At 35.8% G+C, this 16,468-nt stretch overlaps 2 protein-coding genes across 4 annotated transcripts; one reads left to right on the top strand and one right to left on the bottom strand.

Annotated features, from left to right (window-relative positions):
* The first annotated feature begins 4,815 nt into the window (after positions 1 to 4,815).
* On the top strand, positions 4,816 to 8,311 carry LOC103484340 (uncharacterized). 2 transcript variants are annotated; one of them, XM_008441368.3, is made up of 6 exons: positions 4,816 to 5,250; positions 5,690 to 5,867; positions 6,082 to 6,759; positions 6,879 to 7,341; positions 7,492 to 7,573; positions 7,750 to 8,311. In XM_008441368.3, exons 1-6 carry the CDS (start codon positions 5,221 to 5,223, stop codon positions 7,951 to 7,953), a joined length of 1,635 nt encoding a protein of 544 aa, XP_008439590.1. In that variant the 5' UTR covers positions 4,816 to 5,220; the 3' UTR covers positions 7,954 to 8,311. The 2 variants fall into 2 exon arrangements, with proteins under 2 accessions (XP_008439590.1, XP_008439591.1); XM_008441369.3 differs by having other exon boundaries at positions 4,820 to 5,250; positions 6,900 to 7,341.
* A 1,639-nt stretch (positions 8,312 to 9,950) lies between these two features.
* Positions 9,951 to 16,468, bottom strand: LOC103484339 (auxin response factor 6). 2 transcript variants are annotated; one of them, XM_008441364.3, is made up of 14 exons: positions 15,205 to 16,468; positions 14,796 to 14,908; positions 14,079 to 14,177; positions 13,945 to 14,001; positions 13,705 to 13,860; positions 13,524 to 13,608; positions 13,338 to 13,428; positions 12,989 to 13,153; positions 12,758 to 12,880; positions 12,443 to 12,518; positions 12,211 to 12,358; positions 10,851 to 12,049; positions 10,553 to 10,743; positions 9,951 to 10,418 (listed from the first exon to the last, which is right to left on the bottom strand). In XM_008441364.3, the coding sequence occupies exons 1-14, from the start codon at positions 15,245 to 15,247 to the stop codon at positions 10,217 to 10,219; spliced, it is 2,748 nt and encodes a 915-aa protein (XP_008439586.2). In that variant the 5' UTR covers positions 15,248 to 16,468; the 3' UTR covers positions 9,951 to 10,216. The 2 variants fall into 2 exon arrangements, with proteins under 2 accessions (XP_008439586.2, XP_050944491.1); XM_051088534.1 differs by lacking the exon at positions 15,205 to 16,468 and adding an exon at positions 15,003 to 15,033.

Here is a 16,468-nt window from a genome sequence, read left to right as displayed (position 1 = left end):
TCGTCCAATTTTTTTCTTTAAAAAAATGGTGGTAATGTATGTTTCAAATTGCGTCATCCGTATTCTTACACTTTGTTGAATGTAGTTCAACTGAAGAAGTGTATGAATTCAAATCTTCCCTCTACCAGTTCTTGAATTAGGAAAAAGACTTTAAATATTTGAAAAATTATTGGACGAGATTAGAACGTGCAAGGCTTTGCTTTCTGAGGGAATGTGAAAAGAAGGTTAGAACAATGGATGGATGTATTTATTATTTAAATTAAGTGAACAATCCCAGGTCCATAAGGAATTAATAATACAAGAAAGTGGGCCTGGAAACAAATAAAGAAATAATAGAAAAATAGAAAGGAGGCGGAAATGTCTAAAAACGTGGGAGAGTATGGTCAAAGAAAGCAGCTAAGGAGTCAAATCATGTCTGTATTTGTTCAAAGAGATGCAAAACGGTCAAATAAAATCAACAAGGACGTGTAATTCATGCCCTAACACACACCAAAAGACATATCCTCCACCCAACACAGCACGTGACCTACACCCAACCCTTCCTCTTCTTTTCACTTTGATTCTCCATAAAGAATGTTTTTGGACTTCACACTTTCACCCCCTCACCCATCAAATTCTCTCGCAAAATATGAGCTATTCTTTATTGTTATTGTTCAAAAATATTATTAATCAAATTCCAGACCCCAACCTTTACCTTGGACTTTGAGTTTATAGTATATTGATTAGGGTTTCTCGAGATTGTTTGGATAAACCATATGATAGCATACTTGGTGAGTGGGTAGAATTTAGAATTTAAAAGAAAAAGAAACATAGATGAGCTAAAATATTAACGAAATATAGCAACATTTTAAATTTATTCATGATAGCCACTAATAGAAGTCTATAGATATATTTCAATGTCAACCATCGATAGAATTTGAAATATTATTATATTTTTAATACTTTATCATTTATCATAATTTAGGAGGGAGAAAAAGAAGTTACCTACCCATAAAAAGTATTTCAAATTTTCTGTCTACTTTTTTTTTTTTAAATCATAGATGTCTTAATTCTTCTTCTTTACCGACTTCACTTGAATAGAACATGTTCTCTAGGTTTACAATGTCTTTGAATTCCTTAAAAAGGGGGGAAAAGAAGCATTAGTCTTGTAAGCTGTCAACACCAATTTCAACCTTACTAATTAAAGTTGGGTAATTGAAAAATAATGTCAAAATATTGTAGACTAATTTAAGAAAAATTGTGTAATGATTTTTAATATTTTTTTAATAAGCGCAGTAGTAAAATTTTTAATTGATATTCCCCTGTTTTTGCTCCTGTTTTTGAGGCAACCTTTTTTCTTTCTTAAGCATAATATCACTATCAGGTTGATATAACCTTTTTTTTTTAATTTCATTTTATTATTTATAATGGCTAGACATAAAGTAGGGTTAATGTAAGGTCTTTGGATTCCTTTTAACTCCACGTGTACCCTTAAAAAATAAATAAATAATATCTCTGCTCTAAAAGAAATTGTTTTCGTTTGCTTGTTCTCTTTTTCTTGTAACGTAAAAGTTTTAAGTGGAGATAAAAGGAACATTGAATCTTAATGCAAATTTTAAGCATATTGAAATTCTGAAATTATTATTTTTTTAACTGTTGATTGAAGTGTCATTATTGGGCACATAAGCTCGATGATATTCATAATTCAGAATGTGGGTATGATAGTTTTAAGAATAAGAGCTTATCGTGAAGTACTAACAAAGGTGAGGAATTAACCAGGTACATATATGTACTAGTTGATACATATCTTCTATCAATTGAATTGATGTAAGATATATGTCAATTCAAAATTTTCTAGTTGAACAAAATTGAAGATTTCCCGCCTAAATATGGCAATCATCAACCTGCCCTTTTGGTAATCCACTTTGTGAGATAATATGGACCATTTTGGGATAGAGCCCTAGAGAGGAATTTTGATTCTCCCAATATTTTGGAAAACTAAAATTTGGGTTGGTACCCCTAAATTAATTATCCTAAAATCTTAGGGACTTAGGCGACAAGCCCTATGTGAGAAGCAACAAATAATTAATGCAACATTTCCAATAAAAACAATAGTTCTTTTCGTCCAAAATCCCTAATTGAATATTATTAGTTTGAAAATGACCTATTGGAATATTATTTACTCGTGACTCTTATCTTTCAGCTTGTACCTTTTTATTTTTATATTTTTATAACTATGAATGTGATATTATGAATTAGATGTATGAGAAGTGTATCATAACACCTAATTTGTTTTGGATTTATGTTTCATTTATTTAGGGTTGAATTTGATGTAATTTAATGCAAGTTTGTTTGAAAAATGAATTTATATCTTTCATATTATATTCACGAAATCTTTCTGTTAGCCAAAAAATTTGACTTAGATTCATATGAAGTTGACTTGTTACCCTGCTAGTGCTAATTAATACTAAAGAAACAAATATCGTTTTTTAGAAGGTGATATTGACCATTCGAAAAAATAGGTTAACACCGACAATTAAGATATTCACTATATTTCATCAAATTAGGTGAAAATTATGTGCGTATTTTTCTTTTAAATGTTTGGATTAGCTTTACAAACTCCCAACAAAAAATGACAATTTTTTAAAGCATTTAGGTAGTTGATACTGATAGGCATTTAGTCAACCTTATTTATTGGATCGACTTTTTCAATTTTAATTTGTCATATTCAAAATTTGAAAGGATAAAATTAATAGAATTAAACAAAATTTTACATGGGCTAAGTAGAAGAAAAATCTAAAATACCCTAGTCATGTTGTATTTCCATCCGTGGGACTTATGTCTAAGTTGGACAATATCATTTGATATTATATGTGATATACCAACTTTAACGTATTTTTGGTAGAGTTGAGAAAATATATTTTGTTTTCTTGTTTTTTTATAAGACAAAGGTCAAAATATTGCATTTGTTTCTATGAGTTTCGTTTCATTTTTATTGAAATGCTTTAGAACTTGAATATTACCCCAATAATTTCTTTTTACTAGAAGTTATTAGTCATTGCTTCTTTTTCAAGAACATTTAGTGTTTATAGGCTTCCCCGCCCTTTCTAAATTACAAAAACATATTTACTATTTTTTTTCAAGAATATTATTAATATCATCTTATTCGTAGATATTGACCTTGAAGAAGTAAATTCAAAATTTTTTGATAAAAAATTACATTCAATTATACAAAGTACAAATCCTTCAAACTATCATTTTTAACCATTCATTTTGAAACAAAAATTATTCAACATTGCTCAACAATACTAATATCATACTCTAAAATAAATTCCATTGCGGTCAACTATTATTTCATGGAAGATTTTTCAAACAACTTTTTGAACTTAAATACGATGAACAAGAATAGATTTAGCCACAAGGAAAAATAAACGATCACAAGAAACTTGTCTAAAAACATCTCTAAAATATTATGAAATGTATAATTACATCTTCGAAAAAAGAATTAAAAGGAGTATAGACCCTAAACCCTAAAGTCAGGATGGCAGTGGGTAGATTCAAATTATAAAATTCTGAACCCCAACACCTCATCTTTTCTTTTTCATTTTAAAAATTATTTTTTTCCTGACATCGTTAATTCTTTCACATTATCAATAAAATAAAATTAAAAAATCTTTTTGGGGAAAAAAAGGAAAAGGGTTTAAGAGCATGGGTGAATGTGCCTTTTTTCCCCCTTCAAAAAAAAAAAACAAAAAAAGAAAAAGAAAAAGAAAAAAAGAAAGTATCTTTGACTGCTGACTTCATCATCCTTTACCCAAACTTTCCCCACTTAAAAAAGAGAACGTCGTTTTCTAATAATCGGCATTTCCTCGCCGCTCATTTCAAATCCCCTTCCCTCTCATTTTGTCCGAATTCGGTTGTTGTTTAATTAACCATTATTAGTGCCGAGATTAGCGCTAACTTATCTCGTTTTTAATTTTACCATATTATCCACAACCTATCTTATCTGGTTTTTTCAGCTCAATGTTATTATTGGAAATTCCAAACCTCTTTCCTTTTTTATTTTGATGAATTTTCAATTTTCTGATAAGTTTTATACTTTTAAAAAAATATAAATATATACCAATTTAATAGATCTGATTAAAAATAATAATTTAAAACTCTTAATTAAAAAGGTACAAACAAAAACATACAATACTCAACAAATATGTTTGGATTTTTTCTTTTAAAGTTAGAATTTAAACTTAAAAAAGGGAACTTTTTCAATGTATTTTGTTTCAAGGGAAAAAGAAAAAAGGAAATGTTGGTAAATTCCCATCCTAAAGTACCCCTTCCCTTCTCTTCTCTTCTCTTCTCTTCTGACTCTCTCATCTCTTCTGCTGTACGGTCAATCCAACCCCCAATTCACTACCTTTCTTTATATATATATATATATATATATATATATATATATATATATATATATATATATATATAAATTATTAGATTAAACAAATTTACTTGTTTTTTTAGTGCCAAGATTTTATGTGTAATTTTGTTTGTTAGGCTATAAAATTTAAATGTTACGACCAGAATTGTAATGGAGATTTAAAGCCAAGAAATTGATGGGAAGAAGAAAAAATTGTTTCATAAATTAGAATTGAGTTTTTGAGATTATTAATAATATTATTTGGTAAATTGATTGATGGATGAATGAATGAAGATCATTACTTTACACTTTCACAACAGTTTCTATGCAGAGGAAAATTGAAATTTCCCCTTTCTCCTTTCCCATCATTTTCACTGTTCATTGTTCAATGCTTCGTTCCTTTTAATCATTTCCCATAATTTTCCCTCCTTTTTGTCTTCTTCTCAAATCCCCACCTACTAATTTCAAAACCCATCCTCTCTTTTCTTCCGTTTCCTCCATTGTCAATGGCAATTTGATAGCCGACCAATCTCTCTGTGCCTTCTTCTCATCTTGCCACCTCATTTTGGTGGGTCCGGCGACTGTTCTGGTGAAAATCGGAGATGGGTTCTTCTGTATTTTGTTGGATTTGTTCTTGAGCTTGTAGGAAAACAAAAAACTGCCCTCTTGTTCCACACTCTTTGTCGGTTTTTCCATATACCCTGACATTGACTTGTGGGTCTTCTTTCTTCTTCTTTCTTCACCGGCCATTCACTTTATTTCTTCTCCTCTCTCTCTCTTCAGCTATTTTGCAGAGTCCCATCTTCGGAGAGAGAGAGAGAGTTAGAGCTCTAATGGAGTACGAGAGGATTCACAAAGTTCAGGTGGGTGTTTTTATTTTCCATCTTAGCTAGGAAACTGGAAATGCCCAAGTTCGTTTTTGCTAATTTAGCTGGACTGTTCTTGTTCTTCTGGGTTTTAATTGTGCTGAAGTTTGACTCTGTTTTTTTACTTAATTACTGAAACTACTCTGGCTTCTGTTAGGTTGTATTTGAATATGTATGGGAAGAAGAAAAAGAACTCTTGTTTAGGTTGATAGATGAGCATGTAGTGATCTGAGGTTTGTTTTGTGCTGATTGAATCTGCTGATTGCTCTTAATTTGTTTGGTATTGAAATCAATTTTTACTGTGAGCGATGGGTCTGTTCAACCACTTAAGAAAGAATAGAATGTTCTGTGATCTTTCTTTTTCAGTAGTTTTTTATTTTTTATTTTTTTTATTTGTGTATTGGAAGAGCTTTATGGGTGTTGTTCTCTATTTCAGACAGGTATAATTTCTCCAAGTAAACTGAGGATGAAGCTTATGGGACCTCATCACCATAAAAAGAAGGATGGATCAAACAGCAACTCTTCAAGAACTTCTCCCTCCAAGCTTGAGGACTCTGAGTTTGTTAGAAATAGTTTATTATTGGCCACAGAAAGTGGTGACTTTGAAGACGAAGGTCGGTCTGCTCACACTCTTTTATTTCCCCTTTCCATCTCATTTCTATTCTCTGTTGAGTAAATTACAGCATCGTTGTAGCCACCAATTAGAATTTCATTAAATTATGTCTTAAGGTGAAACTTGAACTGAACTTGTTTCTTTGTCATTTGTTTCTGTGAAAGATATGTTGTGTCTATTTTTTTACTGATGTAGAGACCTGACATGTCATGCAGTGACTTCTTCCTGCTTTGAAGATCCCTCTGAAAAGGTTTTGAATCAGTCAGTCTCAGAACCAAAGCCGAACGGTCGGTCTTCTAGCCTGCCAAAAGAGTTCCTCCCGAAGGAACACGTTGAATCCGTTCGAAATAGAATGCAACAATGTCTGAAAGGTGATGGTTGTAATTCTAGCACAGTTCACCCTTCAAAATCAGTAGAAGACGAAAATCTGGATTATGACAGTAATGCAAGTTCATCTAGTTTCGAGTTTCACAAGGGGGAGAGGTCTGTACACAGTTCCATTTCAAGGTCCCACTTGAGACCGATGCCATCCAAGTGGAATGATGCAGAGAAATGGATAATGAGTCGTCAAAATAATGGACAGGCTGCCAACTATTCTAAGAAGAATGTCCCACCAACCCATGGATATAGAATGGCGGCAACAAATATGGTGAGGGTTGCTCCAGAATCTGCAAACTCTGAGCTTCGTTCGTCAACTGGTAGAGCTGTGGAGGCAAAGCATGTTGATTTCTATCAATCTGGAATGCAGATGGGGCCTGAGAAGTTCTCTTTTGTGCCGGCTGGGGTTTATTCCTGTGCGGACAATGTGATGATTGATTCATGTTCTCAAATTAAGGACCTGAAAGAAGTGGATCACAACCCATCCTCGAAAGTTAGTAAAGAAGATTCTACAGGTATAAAACGAACACTAATTTAATTTTTTCTTATCTCAATTATGTTCTTTGTTTTGATCTTTTGTAATACTATTTTGCTTATGTATAGGTTTAAATGTTTAAATTTCACGAAAAAAAAGTTTGTACGTTTCATTATTCAGGCATCCCTGCAATTAGAGCAGTTTCAATGAGAGATATGGGAACAGAAATGACCCCAGTTCCTAGCCAAGAGCCTTCAAGAACAGCTACTCCTGTTGGGGCGTCTCCACTTCGCAGCCCAACGTCTTCAATTCCCTCCACGCCTCGAAGAGATGCACCAGCTCCAACTCCTATTGAGCAATCGCCGATCGGGTTGCAACAAATGACAGAAAATGGCAAAAAGGAACTATCAGCAGATGAAATGAAGCTCAAGACAAGAAGAGAGATTCTAGCACTTGGTATGCAGCTTGGCAAGACAAATATTGCTGCTTGGGCAAGTAAGGATGAGCCAGAAAGGAAAAGACATAATGCTGAAAATGCTGACAAGGAAGCACTCGAGCGAGCAGAGTTTGAAAAACGTGCTGCTGCATGGGAGGAAGTTGAAAAGTCTAAGCATACAGCAAGGTTTGCCCCTTACAGTTTCACATGCTTCATTACTCATGTGGTTACCAGAAACCCCTTAGTCCAGCTTATGGTTATTAAGTTTTGAGATCTAGGAGATCTAGTGACAAGTTATTCATTCTAATTTGATAAGATAATTTTAACATTGCTCAGATATAAGCGCGAAGAGATCAAAATCCAAGCATGGGAAAATCAGCAGAAAACAAAGCTAGAGGCTGAAATGCGGAGAGTAGAGGTAATTAGATTTCCTTTAAATTGAGCCAACTGCCTATCTTTTTTATTTAGGCTGCACTTAAAGGTCTAGGTCTATAAATCAATGATTGTTATCATTTAAAAGGGATCCCATATCATGACAATGAAAGTCAATATGGCAACCATATTAGTACTGATCTATATTTTGACACAAATTAGGCCCAAGTTGAGCAAATGAGAGCTCAAGCTGAAGTGAAGATGATGAAGAAGATTGCCATGACAAGGCAAAAATCAGAAGAAAAACGGGCAGCAGCCGAGTGCCGGAAGAAGCAAGAAGCAGAAAGAGCAGCAGCACAGGCAGAACACATTCGGCAGACAGGCCGAATGCCATCCTCCCCTTACATTTGTTGTGGTTGGCTGTGATAGAACCCAAAAGAGAAGAAAATAACAATGAATTATTCAAGATAGTCATCTATATAATGTTGATGCTCAACTTGGATCTTTCAAGCAGCCTCAGTTTCCGGTAGAGAATTTTGCAGTTGATGAATTAAATCCTTACCTCAGAGAGTGTCCATATTGAATAAACAGAGAGCAGTAACTTCATTTTCTGGATGAAAAATATCAATAGGAAGAGAGCCATTTTCCTTTCTTGTAACTAATACAGTGAGAAAGCTTGATTGTTTGCCTTTGTGGATTTGGCATGATTTTCACTGAAAATTGAATCGATCAAAGATTGTTGTTAAATGAAAGTGCCCAAGATCATGGCCAATTTTAAGTGATACAGATTCGATTTGGACGTAGTTTCACCCTAAAATAACTAATCTTTAAAAAACTTATCTGTACTCTTTTTTTCCACAAATTGATGCATCTTTTTGTTAAGAAGCATCAAAATGTAAGTTTATGGAACTTTCTCAAAATGTAAGAAATATGCCAATAATGTTTGAGTGCTTGGCAAAATATCGTTGCTACATTTGAAAACGATATAGCAAACGATTCATTTTAATAAGATGTCAATCAAATTATTTACGAACTTTTAAGCAATTCAATAATATATATCTTTTGTAAATATGGTTTCTTCCTCTTTCATTTTTTCTTTTCTTGCCTTCACCAAACTTTTAACAGATGAAGGTTGAAGATGTGGCTTGTGAAGAGTGATATTTGGGTGTGGTTAGTGTTCCAAAGTTGTGCAAAAAAGTAGGAAAATATAATAATAATAATAATAATAATAATAATAATAATAATATCACAACAACAAAGAGTGGGTTGGGATGTTGTGTTGTGCCTAGTAGGGGTTCTGATGCCCTATCTTCTCTTTTCTCATCCCTACAAATTAGTACCTTCATGTACTATGTCTACTTTTTACCATCTTTCTTTTTCTTTTCTTTTTCAACACCTTTTTTCTCTCTTTAATATTTTTACAATTTACTCAATCCATTAGTAACCCTAAATCTACTGCACTCTTAATTCTCTCGTATTTCTTATCAATAAAAGTAGATGGATCACTCATACTTCTTTATACATAATCTTTTCAATTAGTTGTAGAATCTACTTTCGAGTAAAAATTATAAGTAACTTTAACTAGATATCTACACAAACGAAACTATTTTGTTACTTGGATGGACGAACTTTTCGACAAAGAAAATGCTAAAAGATTTTTTGTTTCAAGTAATAATTGAATGATTTTTTCCCCTCTTCATGCCTTTTCTCTTCTATTCCCAATTCCCATGTAATGAGAAATGAAGGAATCATTTGGTTGGGGGGAGAGAAAAATTGAGGAGACATCCCTATCTACATCAAAAGGGCCCATGAGCCATTACCATGTTGTAAGTAAAGTAGTTTTTGGAGTTGTATGATCACACGACTCCCAACCAAGTAAATTTTAGTTCCTATTTCTCATCCTCATGGCTAAAAATACTTGAGAAAAAAGATATTCTTTAATATATTTTTTTTTTCTTTGTACCAACAAATTATTATGGTTTCTAAAATGTTCTTTTAATATTTATTTTCTTTTGTGATAGAAGAAAAAGCAAAGACAGAAACAGGATACAGTTTAGGTTACATCCAAGTATTCATTACTAAAGCTTCTTTGTTTTGTGGATGGTTAGAAAAACATTTATGCATTACTTTTTTAAAAGTTAAAATGGTTTGTTTTCAAGAACCTTTTTGCCATCACTTTTAGTACACACAAACCAGTTGTGCCAATATGAACAATTTCGTTTTCAAAACAAAAAAAAAAAAAATCACCCTTGGAATCAATTCCAATAAAGCTAGCCAAATCATTAAAAGTTCAATTGACAAAGCATAAACAGAGAGCTTTCAATGAACTTTATGGTCATTTTCATAGTTTTGAAGCTTATTAAATACAAATGTATATAATTTAAACCTAAGTAAAGGACCAAATCAAACAAGACAAAAGAAGGTTTTAGCCGGTTCTAATAGAACTTTCATTTATAAAACTGCAATATATAGCAAATAACAAAAGCTATCTCCAGTCATACAAAGCTGTCCTGAATACCTGTATGTATGATAAAACAGAAGGGAGAGAGGGAACCACTTAATTAATTACAGTTTTTGGCTCATATCTGAGCTCAAGTTAACAAACTAACATTGCTTTTACATTCTCAAGAAAAAGTAACTGAGAGAGCTAATAATAGTACAGAGAAGGCATGTTGACCGGTTAAATGCCTCAGTACTCGAGAGACCCGACAGAAGTTATCCCAGAACTCAAATTTCTGGATGACTCCTGTCTGTTGGCGTAGTTATCACAACTGCCATTTGAGAGCCTCTGAATAGGGACAGAGTTCAAGAGCTCTAGGCCGCGTTTGCCCATGTCCTCCACTTCCTGTGGTGAAAGTATTTTGATACACCACACGCTGTTGACAAACTCCCTGTCAAAGAAAAGATGATGCCATGCTCATCAAGAAAAAACTAAAAGTTTCGACAAAATGAAAAGCTAGCATATCAACAAATATATAGGGAATGGGAATTCTAAAAGGATGTAATTAAAAAGTAAGCAACTCACGGCCAGGGATCGTCCCCAAGAAGAAGGACGTCATTTTCCCGGTCAACGAATACAAGCTGCCAGCCTGATCTCAAAGGGTCCTCCAACTTGCCTTCAAGGCCGAACATGTGAGCAAGCTCACTGCGTAGCTGATGGTAGCTACTGAATTTGGAAATATCCAGTGATCTACCGAAGGACCCCGACTTGTAAACCTATTCAAATACCAACAATACAACCATCAGACAGGAGCAAGGAAAACACAAACTACAGAAAAGGCAAAAGTGAAATGAATCAAACCAAGTTTGGTAAAGAGGGCAACCTTTACAAAGGTTCTGGTTGGTGGGTTTACTTGGCCAGTGTTTTCTGGAGACTGCAAGAAACCTGAATCCTCAATGCAATTGGAAGGTGTCCCTGTCCCAGTTGGATTGGCAGAGAAGTTGGCACCAGCAGTATTCACATAATTGGAAGAAAAAGGTATAGCTGTTGAGTCACTGTCACTACAAATTCCCCTAAGATTTGGCATGCCATTCTGCATTAGAAGAGATGAAGGCTCTATATTGACACCGAAGAGAAGATTACTCTGTGGATCGACATTCCCTTGATCTAATGAACACTCTCTCCCAGGAAAAGGCGGCAATGAAATAGCATTCTGAGAGATATTAGCCGGAGTTGTCCCTATATTTTCGCCTTGGGGAAGAACAAACTGAGAATTTCCTGAAGTGAGAAGAGGATCGATTGCAGCTCGCTTTGACGGCCATGTAGATGAATGTATCATGGGATTGGTTCGAGGAAGGTTAAGTATCTGAGATGATTCATCCTGTGAAAATGAACCACTTAACAGGCTGTGCAAGGGTGAAATGATGGGACTCGTCACATGGTTGGGATTTGAATCAGAAAAACTCTGTTGCCGACATAATGGAGGAATTGTTTGCAGGGATTGGGATGCAGAACTGAACTGAGACATTGTAGATATGGGACTGGGAATTTGATGGTGATCAAACACTTGCTGTTGTGGTTGTTGCTGTTGTTGTTGCTGTTGCTGCTGCTGCTGCTGCTGCTGCTGCTGGGGGTTGTTGTTGAATGTTTGATGCTTTATCTCCTGCTGAAGAACAGCAGTAGGCTGGCTTTGGGCCTGAGAATGAGAGAGATGTTGGTTTTCATCACCTTGAAGAAAGGTCTGTGGAGGCTGAGGCTGAGGCTGAGGCTGAGGCAGCTGCAACATCTGAGGTGGCATGAAAGTAGCAGGCCTGTTGGGAAGATTTTGAGTTTGTTGGAATTGAAGAAGTGAAGCAGCTTGCGCCTTAGCAGGATCTACGGTTCTCATCTCCTGCAGTGCAGCAGCAGCCATTGCTTGATATATCTCCGGCTGCAGACCCACCATAGAAGCATCAAGCCTCGGCTGCATCCATGGTGCAACTCCAATTCCGGGAAAGTTCAGAGGTTGAATTCCACGATCTAGACCATCTCCCCGTAGCCACATTAGTTGAGAATTTAATCCCAGATCGTCCTCTTTAAGACCTGAGACAGGAAGCACACAGCCAAGTTAATTAGACACAACTGAGGAATACTTCTCTCAATAGCTAAATACAGCATATAGAAGACTAGAGAAAAATATAAACCAAACTTCAAAATCATAAAAGGGAAGAAAAATTTATTATGCTAGTCCCATACTATTATACCATGGAAAGAGGGAAATCCAGTTGGCCAGGGGCGCTTGAGCCTGAGAGGAAATGGAGAAGGATACATTGGGAAGGTTGTAAGTGGCTCGATCTCCCATAAGGAAACCCTTGGCTGTCTCTCCCCAGCTGTAGATTCATCCCATCCAACCTACACAACACAAAAGTTAAGTAATTGCTTAGACAATTGAACTCCAAATTCATCTTAAAAAGTAAAATGGTAACGTAAACCAACCTTGACTGAGCGCCAGTGTGAATTTGGCCACCGGGTAGAATCTAAATCACTGATGCCAGTAATAGTGCCCATGTAACTGGAAAACATACACGCAACTCTTAGAGGTCCATGACTCCACAGTTCAATTTCTCAATGAATGATCCCAAAAACACACACACATATAATTAATGGAAACTTGGGAAGTGAAGTCAATTTGATGCTGCACAATTACACATGAAAGTAGTGTACGAAGGGAATAAAGCATACCCCACAAGAGGCTATTAATACTGATCAGTTAACTCAAATCACAAACAGCTGAAATGTTTGGAAACCTACCGACGAACGCTTGATTCTTCTGTTTCAAATAGCATTCTAAAACGCATACCAACAGAAACACGGGTATGGTACACAGCTTTAACATACTTGGCCAGAGGTATGATGAACTCTGATGGGCTAGCCCTGAATGAAAAAATAATGTGACTTCGAGTCAACAATAAAATTAAGAGGGATCAAAAACCACTCACAAGAACTAGAAATAGACAATGCACCACCCTTGCTAAATCAAACCTTGGGTTATAAAATATTGTGAACCGACTATTTGTAGCAGCTGCATGTGCTGCAGCAGCAAGAAGCCCCAAGTGCATGCTGTCACTAGACAGAACCGACGAGGGCATCACTGTTTGTGGTCGATTAGCTCGCCGGATCCCCAACAGTAATTGATTCTTTTCATTCCTGAAAAGTCCCAAAATTGCAAATATGATACAAATTCGAACGAATAAATGTGGAGTCTAAATGAATGAACAGCCGGCCCACATGCTCTGCACAGTCATGTAGCTTCAGTCACACAAATGCCGAAGTTCTATTTTGAACTATTAACCAATTGAACCTACACAAAAGAAAGAGCATAAAAACGAACCAAATAAAGATAACTGAATCGCCAGCAACAAGCCTCTTAGCACTTACAAACACACTCCATCCAGTTGTAAGAAGATGCCTTTTGGGTTGGCCTGCAAATAAAATGTAATTAGACCATAATAGCTGCTTGGAAGTTGAGGTGAAAGAGTAGAGGAACTTTTTAAAACATTAACTCCGGAAAACTAACCACGAAAGATATGCCTAAATTTCCATTCATTATCATGCAGATCCCTTGCAATTAACTCCTGAGCAGGAGGCTGCTGAGAGAAGTCCTAGAAGTCGAAACATGATATTTCTCAGTTGCAACAGTTTTAACTACATGAATGAATACTTATGATCAATGTTTCAGAAGGCATTTATAGAATTACCAATGGAGGAAACACTTTCTCAGCAGCACGACGAGGAACAGAAAATCCTCCATGTGTACTTGTGTCACTTGCTGTCAATGTTTTACAAAAATAATTGGTTGGTTGTTTGCTGGGGGCACCCAACTCAGCTGGAAGATAAGGCTCCTTTTGCTCTTGCTATAGAAAACGTTAAACCTTTTCAGGCAAAGTTCTTCTGGAGACCTATAAATACATTATTCAAATCAAATGAAAGTAACATACAGCAGTGAGTGGTTGCAAGGTCATTTGGGCATACACTTCATCTGTCTCAATATCTGCCTGCAATCATCAAGTCGTTCAATTAGAACCTTTGGAATTCGAACAAACCCATGCTAGAAGTTAATAACAAGCCTTACATGCATTGTAACATTGTGTAGCTGGCAGATTAGCTGAGGCGGCAAGCTTGGATAACTTGGTATATGGGCATCAACTTCTCTGTTGGTCGATATGGCAACCTACTCAAAATCAATGAATATTATTATGTTAACAGCTGATTCCTCACAAACTGATAAATTTTAGTAAAAGCAATTTGTTAAATAGTGGAAATATTAAAGACAACAATAGGATACAAAAGAACAAATGGAAATGTCAGCTTTATAGAATCTAATTTCTCCATCACACTCAAATGATATTTGAAAAAACTCAACATGGAGCAAACTGGGCAGGCCAGGTAAAAAGATCTGGCGAAAAGATACAACCGAAAGGGATTGATATGAATGAAATAGAACTCCAAAGGAAGGTAGACACAAGAAAATTTTCGTGAAAAAGAAATATGAATTGAGTTGTTCCTCTTATAATCGCCAGAACACAAGAACAAGTGCAGACAACATCAAGTACAAGCATAAACAGCTTAAACCAACTGAAGATCTTCAAGATTATCTTCTTGGATTAAAAGAAATAACTCCTCTCACCCGGGGAAAAAACAAGTGATGAACAAGGATAAAAATTTAGCTGGGAAGTTCAGAACTCACAAACATGAATATTATTACAACAATAGGCAAACACAAATTCCAAATCAGAAGAGGGAGTTTCTAAATTCAATTTGAGCAAAAGAATAAACCTCATAGGCTCACCTGCTCGCTGTGACCCTGTGGAAAATAAACAACCCGACTTCCAACAGCAGGTAGAGAAACAAGTGGGCCAGCACATGCATGCCAAAGCTCCGAATTAAGAACTCTCCTCTCCCCTGAAAATTTTGATACAAGTTTCAATGAGTCCCAGCATTTCATCAAAAGATAACAGCAAACATAAGAAATTTCCCAAAGAAAATAACACCCAACAGAGAGAGTGGATCATTTGACAGGGGAATTGAGCCAGATAAGCCTTCCAGAAACCAGAAGGAGAGAGAAGGAGTAGAAATCAAGCAGGAAACGAAAAGGGAATATGAGCATCTCGTTGATGGAAAGTAGTCTTATTCTTCAGAAGAAAGAAGAAGAAAAAATAAAATAAAATAAAATAAAATAAGGCAGAAGAAACTTATACCTTCCGGAGCCTGAGGACTAAAACCAGCAGTTGAAAGCCTCATTTCAGTGAGATCCAACAAACAAAAAGAAATTGACCCACAAATTTGAAGCACCAAAGTATCTTCCAAGAACGCAACAACGACTGCAGAACAACTTTTTTTGCACAACCTTTCTTATCACTACAGAAATACCATAAATCGACCAGCAAATCAATCTGAATCTTCAAAAAGTAAACTACAAACAGTGGAACCTCATCTGGGAATATCACAACCCAACCCCCACCGCCCAAAATCTCAGCCGAAGCCGGTTTCGCTAAAGAACACGATCAATTTCAACCTCACCCGCATCTAATTTTCTCGACCCAAACCCCCCATATACACAACTTTTCGATCGGAGACTTCATGCCACAGCAACCTCGAAGCTCAACAAACAAAACCCAGTACCAAGAGCCGAAAGTCCACTGTTAAACAACAAAAAAACTATAATTCTAAACTTAAGGTGATAAGAATTCCAACGATTCAATCAAATTCCTTCAATAACCCAACAAGAACAGAGTTAAATCAAACAAAGCCCAGAAATGCAAAAGGGGGAAAAATCAGATCTCAACCCCCAAAAACGCCAAAACCCGAAAGCAAGAAGCAAAGAAAGAGACAGATCTCAGCACAGTAGAACCCCAGTAGAAGAAGCTAGAGCTTGGTGGCCATTCTCATCAGGGGAAACAAACACAATGATTTCAGGTAAAAGAAAATAATGATGGGGGCTCCTTCCTTCCTTTCGTACACAAGTTCAATTGAATGAACTGGGTATACAATGAAGAAACAAAAGGGCTGAATGGTGGAGCCAAGATTGGTTGTTTGCTGTTGTGACAAAACGAAATGGAAAGCTGCTGAAATTGCAGGAGAAGAGTGAATAGTAATGGTGGAGTTGGAGTTGCCAATGGTGGGTGACTTCACTGAAAGCTTTTATCGAACAAAGAAAGCCCTTTAAGGTTGGGATGGCTTTAGCTTCTCTGTGTCTCTCTTTCGAATTCTTTGTGTGTGTTGTTCTGTTGTTGGGTACTCTGTAAAACACACAATCAATCAACGAAACGAAACCCAATATTATTTGGAGCTGTCTTTTGTGTAGGAGAGTGAGAGATTAGGGAAAAAGGTAAAGGACAGTCTAGAGAGAGATTGAGCTCTATGAATATGAGTATGAGAGAGTGCTAGAAAGAAATCTCTGATTTTTATAGAATCCCCTGTAAAAATCAACTCTTGTTTTTCCATCTTCTTCGTTGTTCCCTT

The sequence above is a fragment of the Cucumis melo genome, chromosome 8 (assembly GCF_025177605.1).
Source record: "Cucumis melo cultivar AY chromosome 8, USDA_Cmelo_AY_1.0, whole genome shotgun sequence".
Classification (NCBI taxonomy): Eukaryota; Viridiplantae; Streptophyta; class Magnoliopsida; order Cucurbitales; family Cucurbitaceae; genus Cucumis; species Cucumis melo.
The sequence above is the reverse complement of the archived record's forward strand: the minus strand, read 5'-3'. Positions and strand labels throughout refer to the sequence as shown.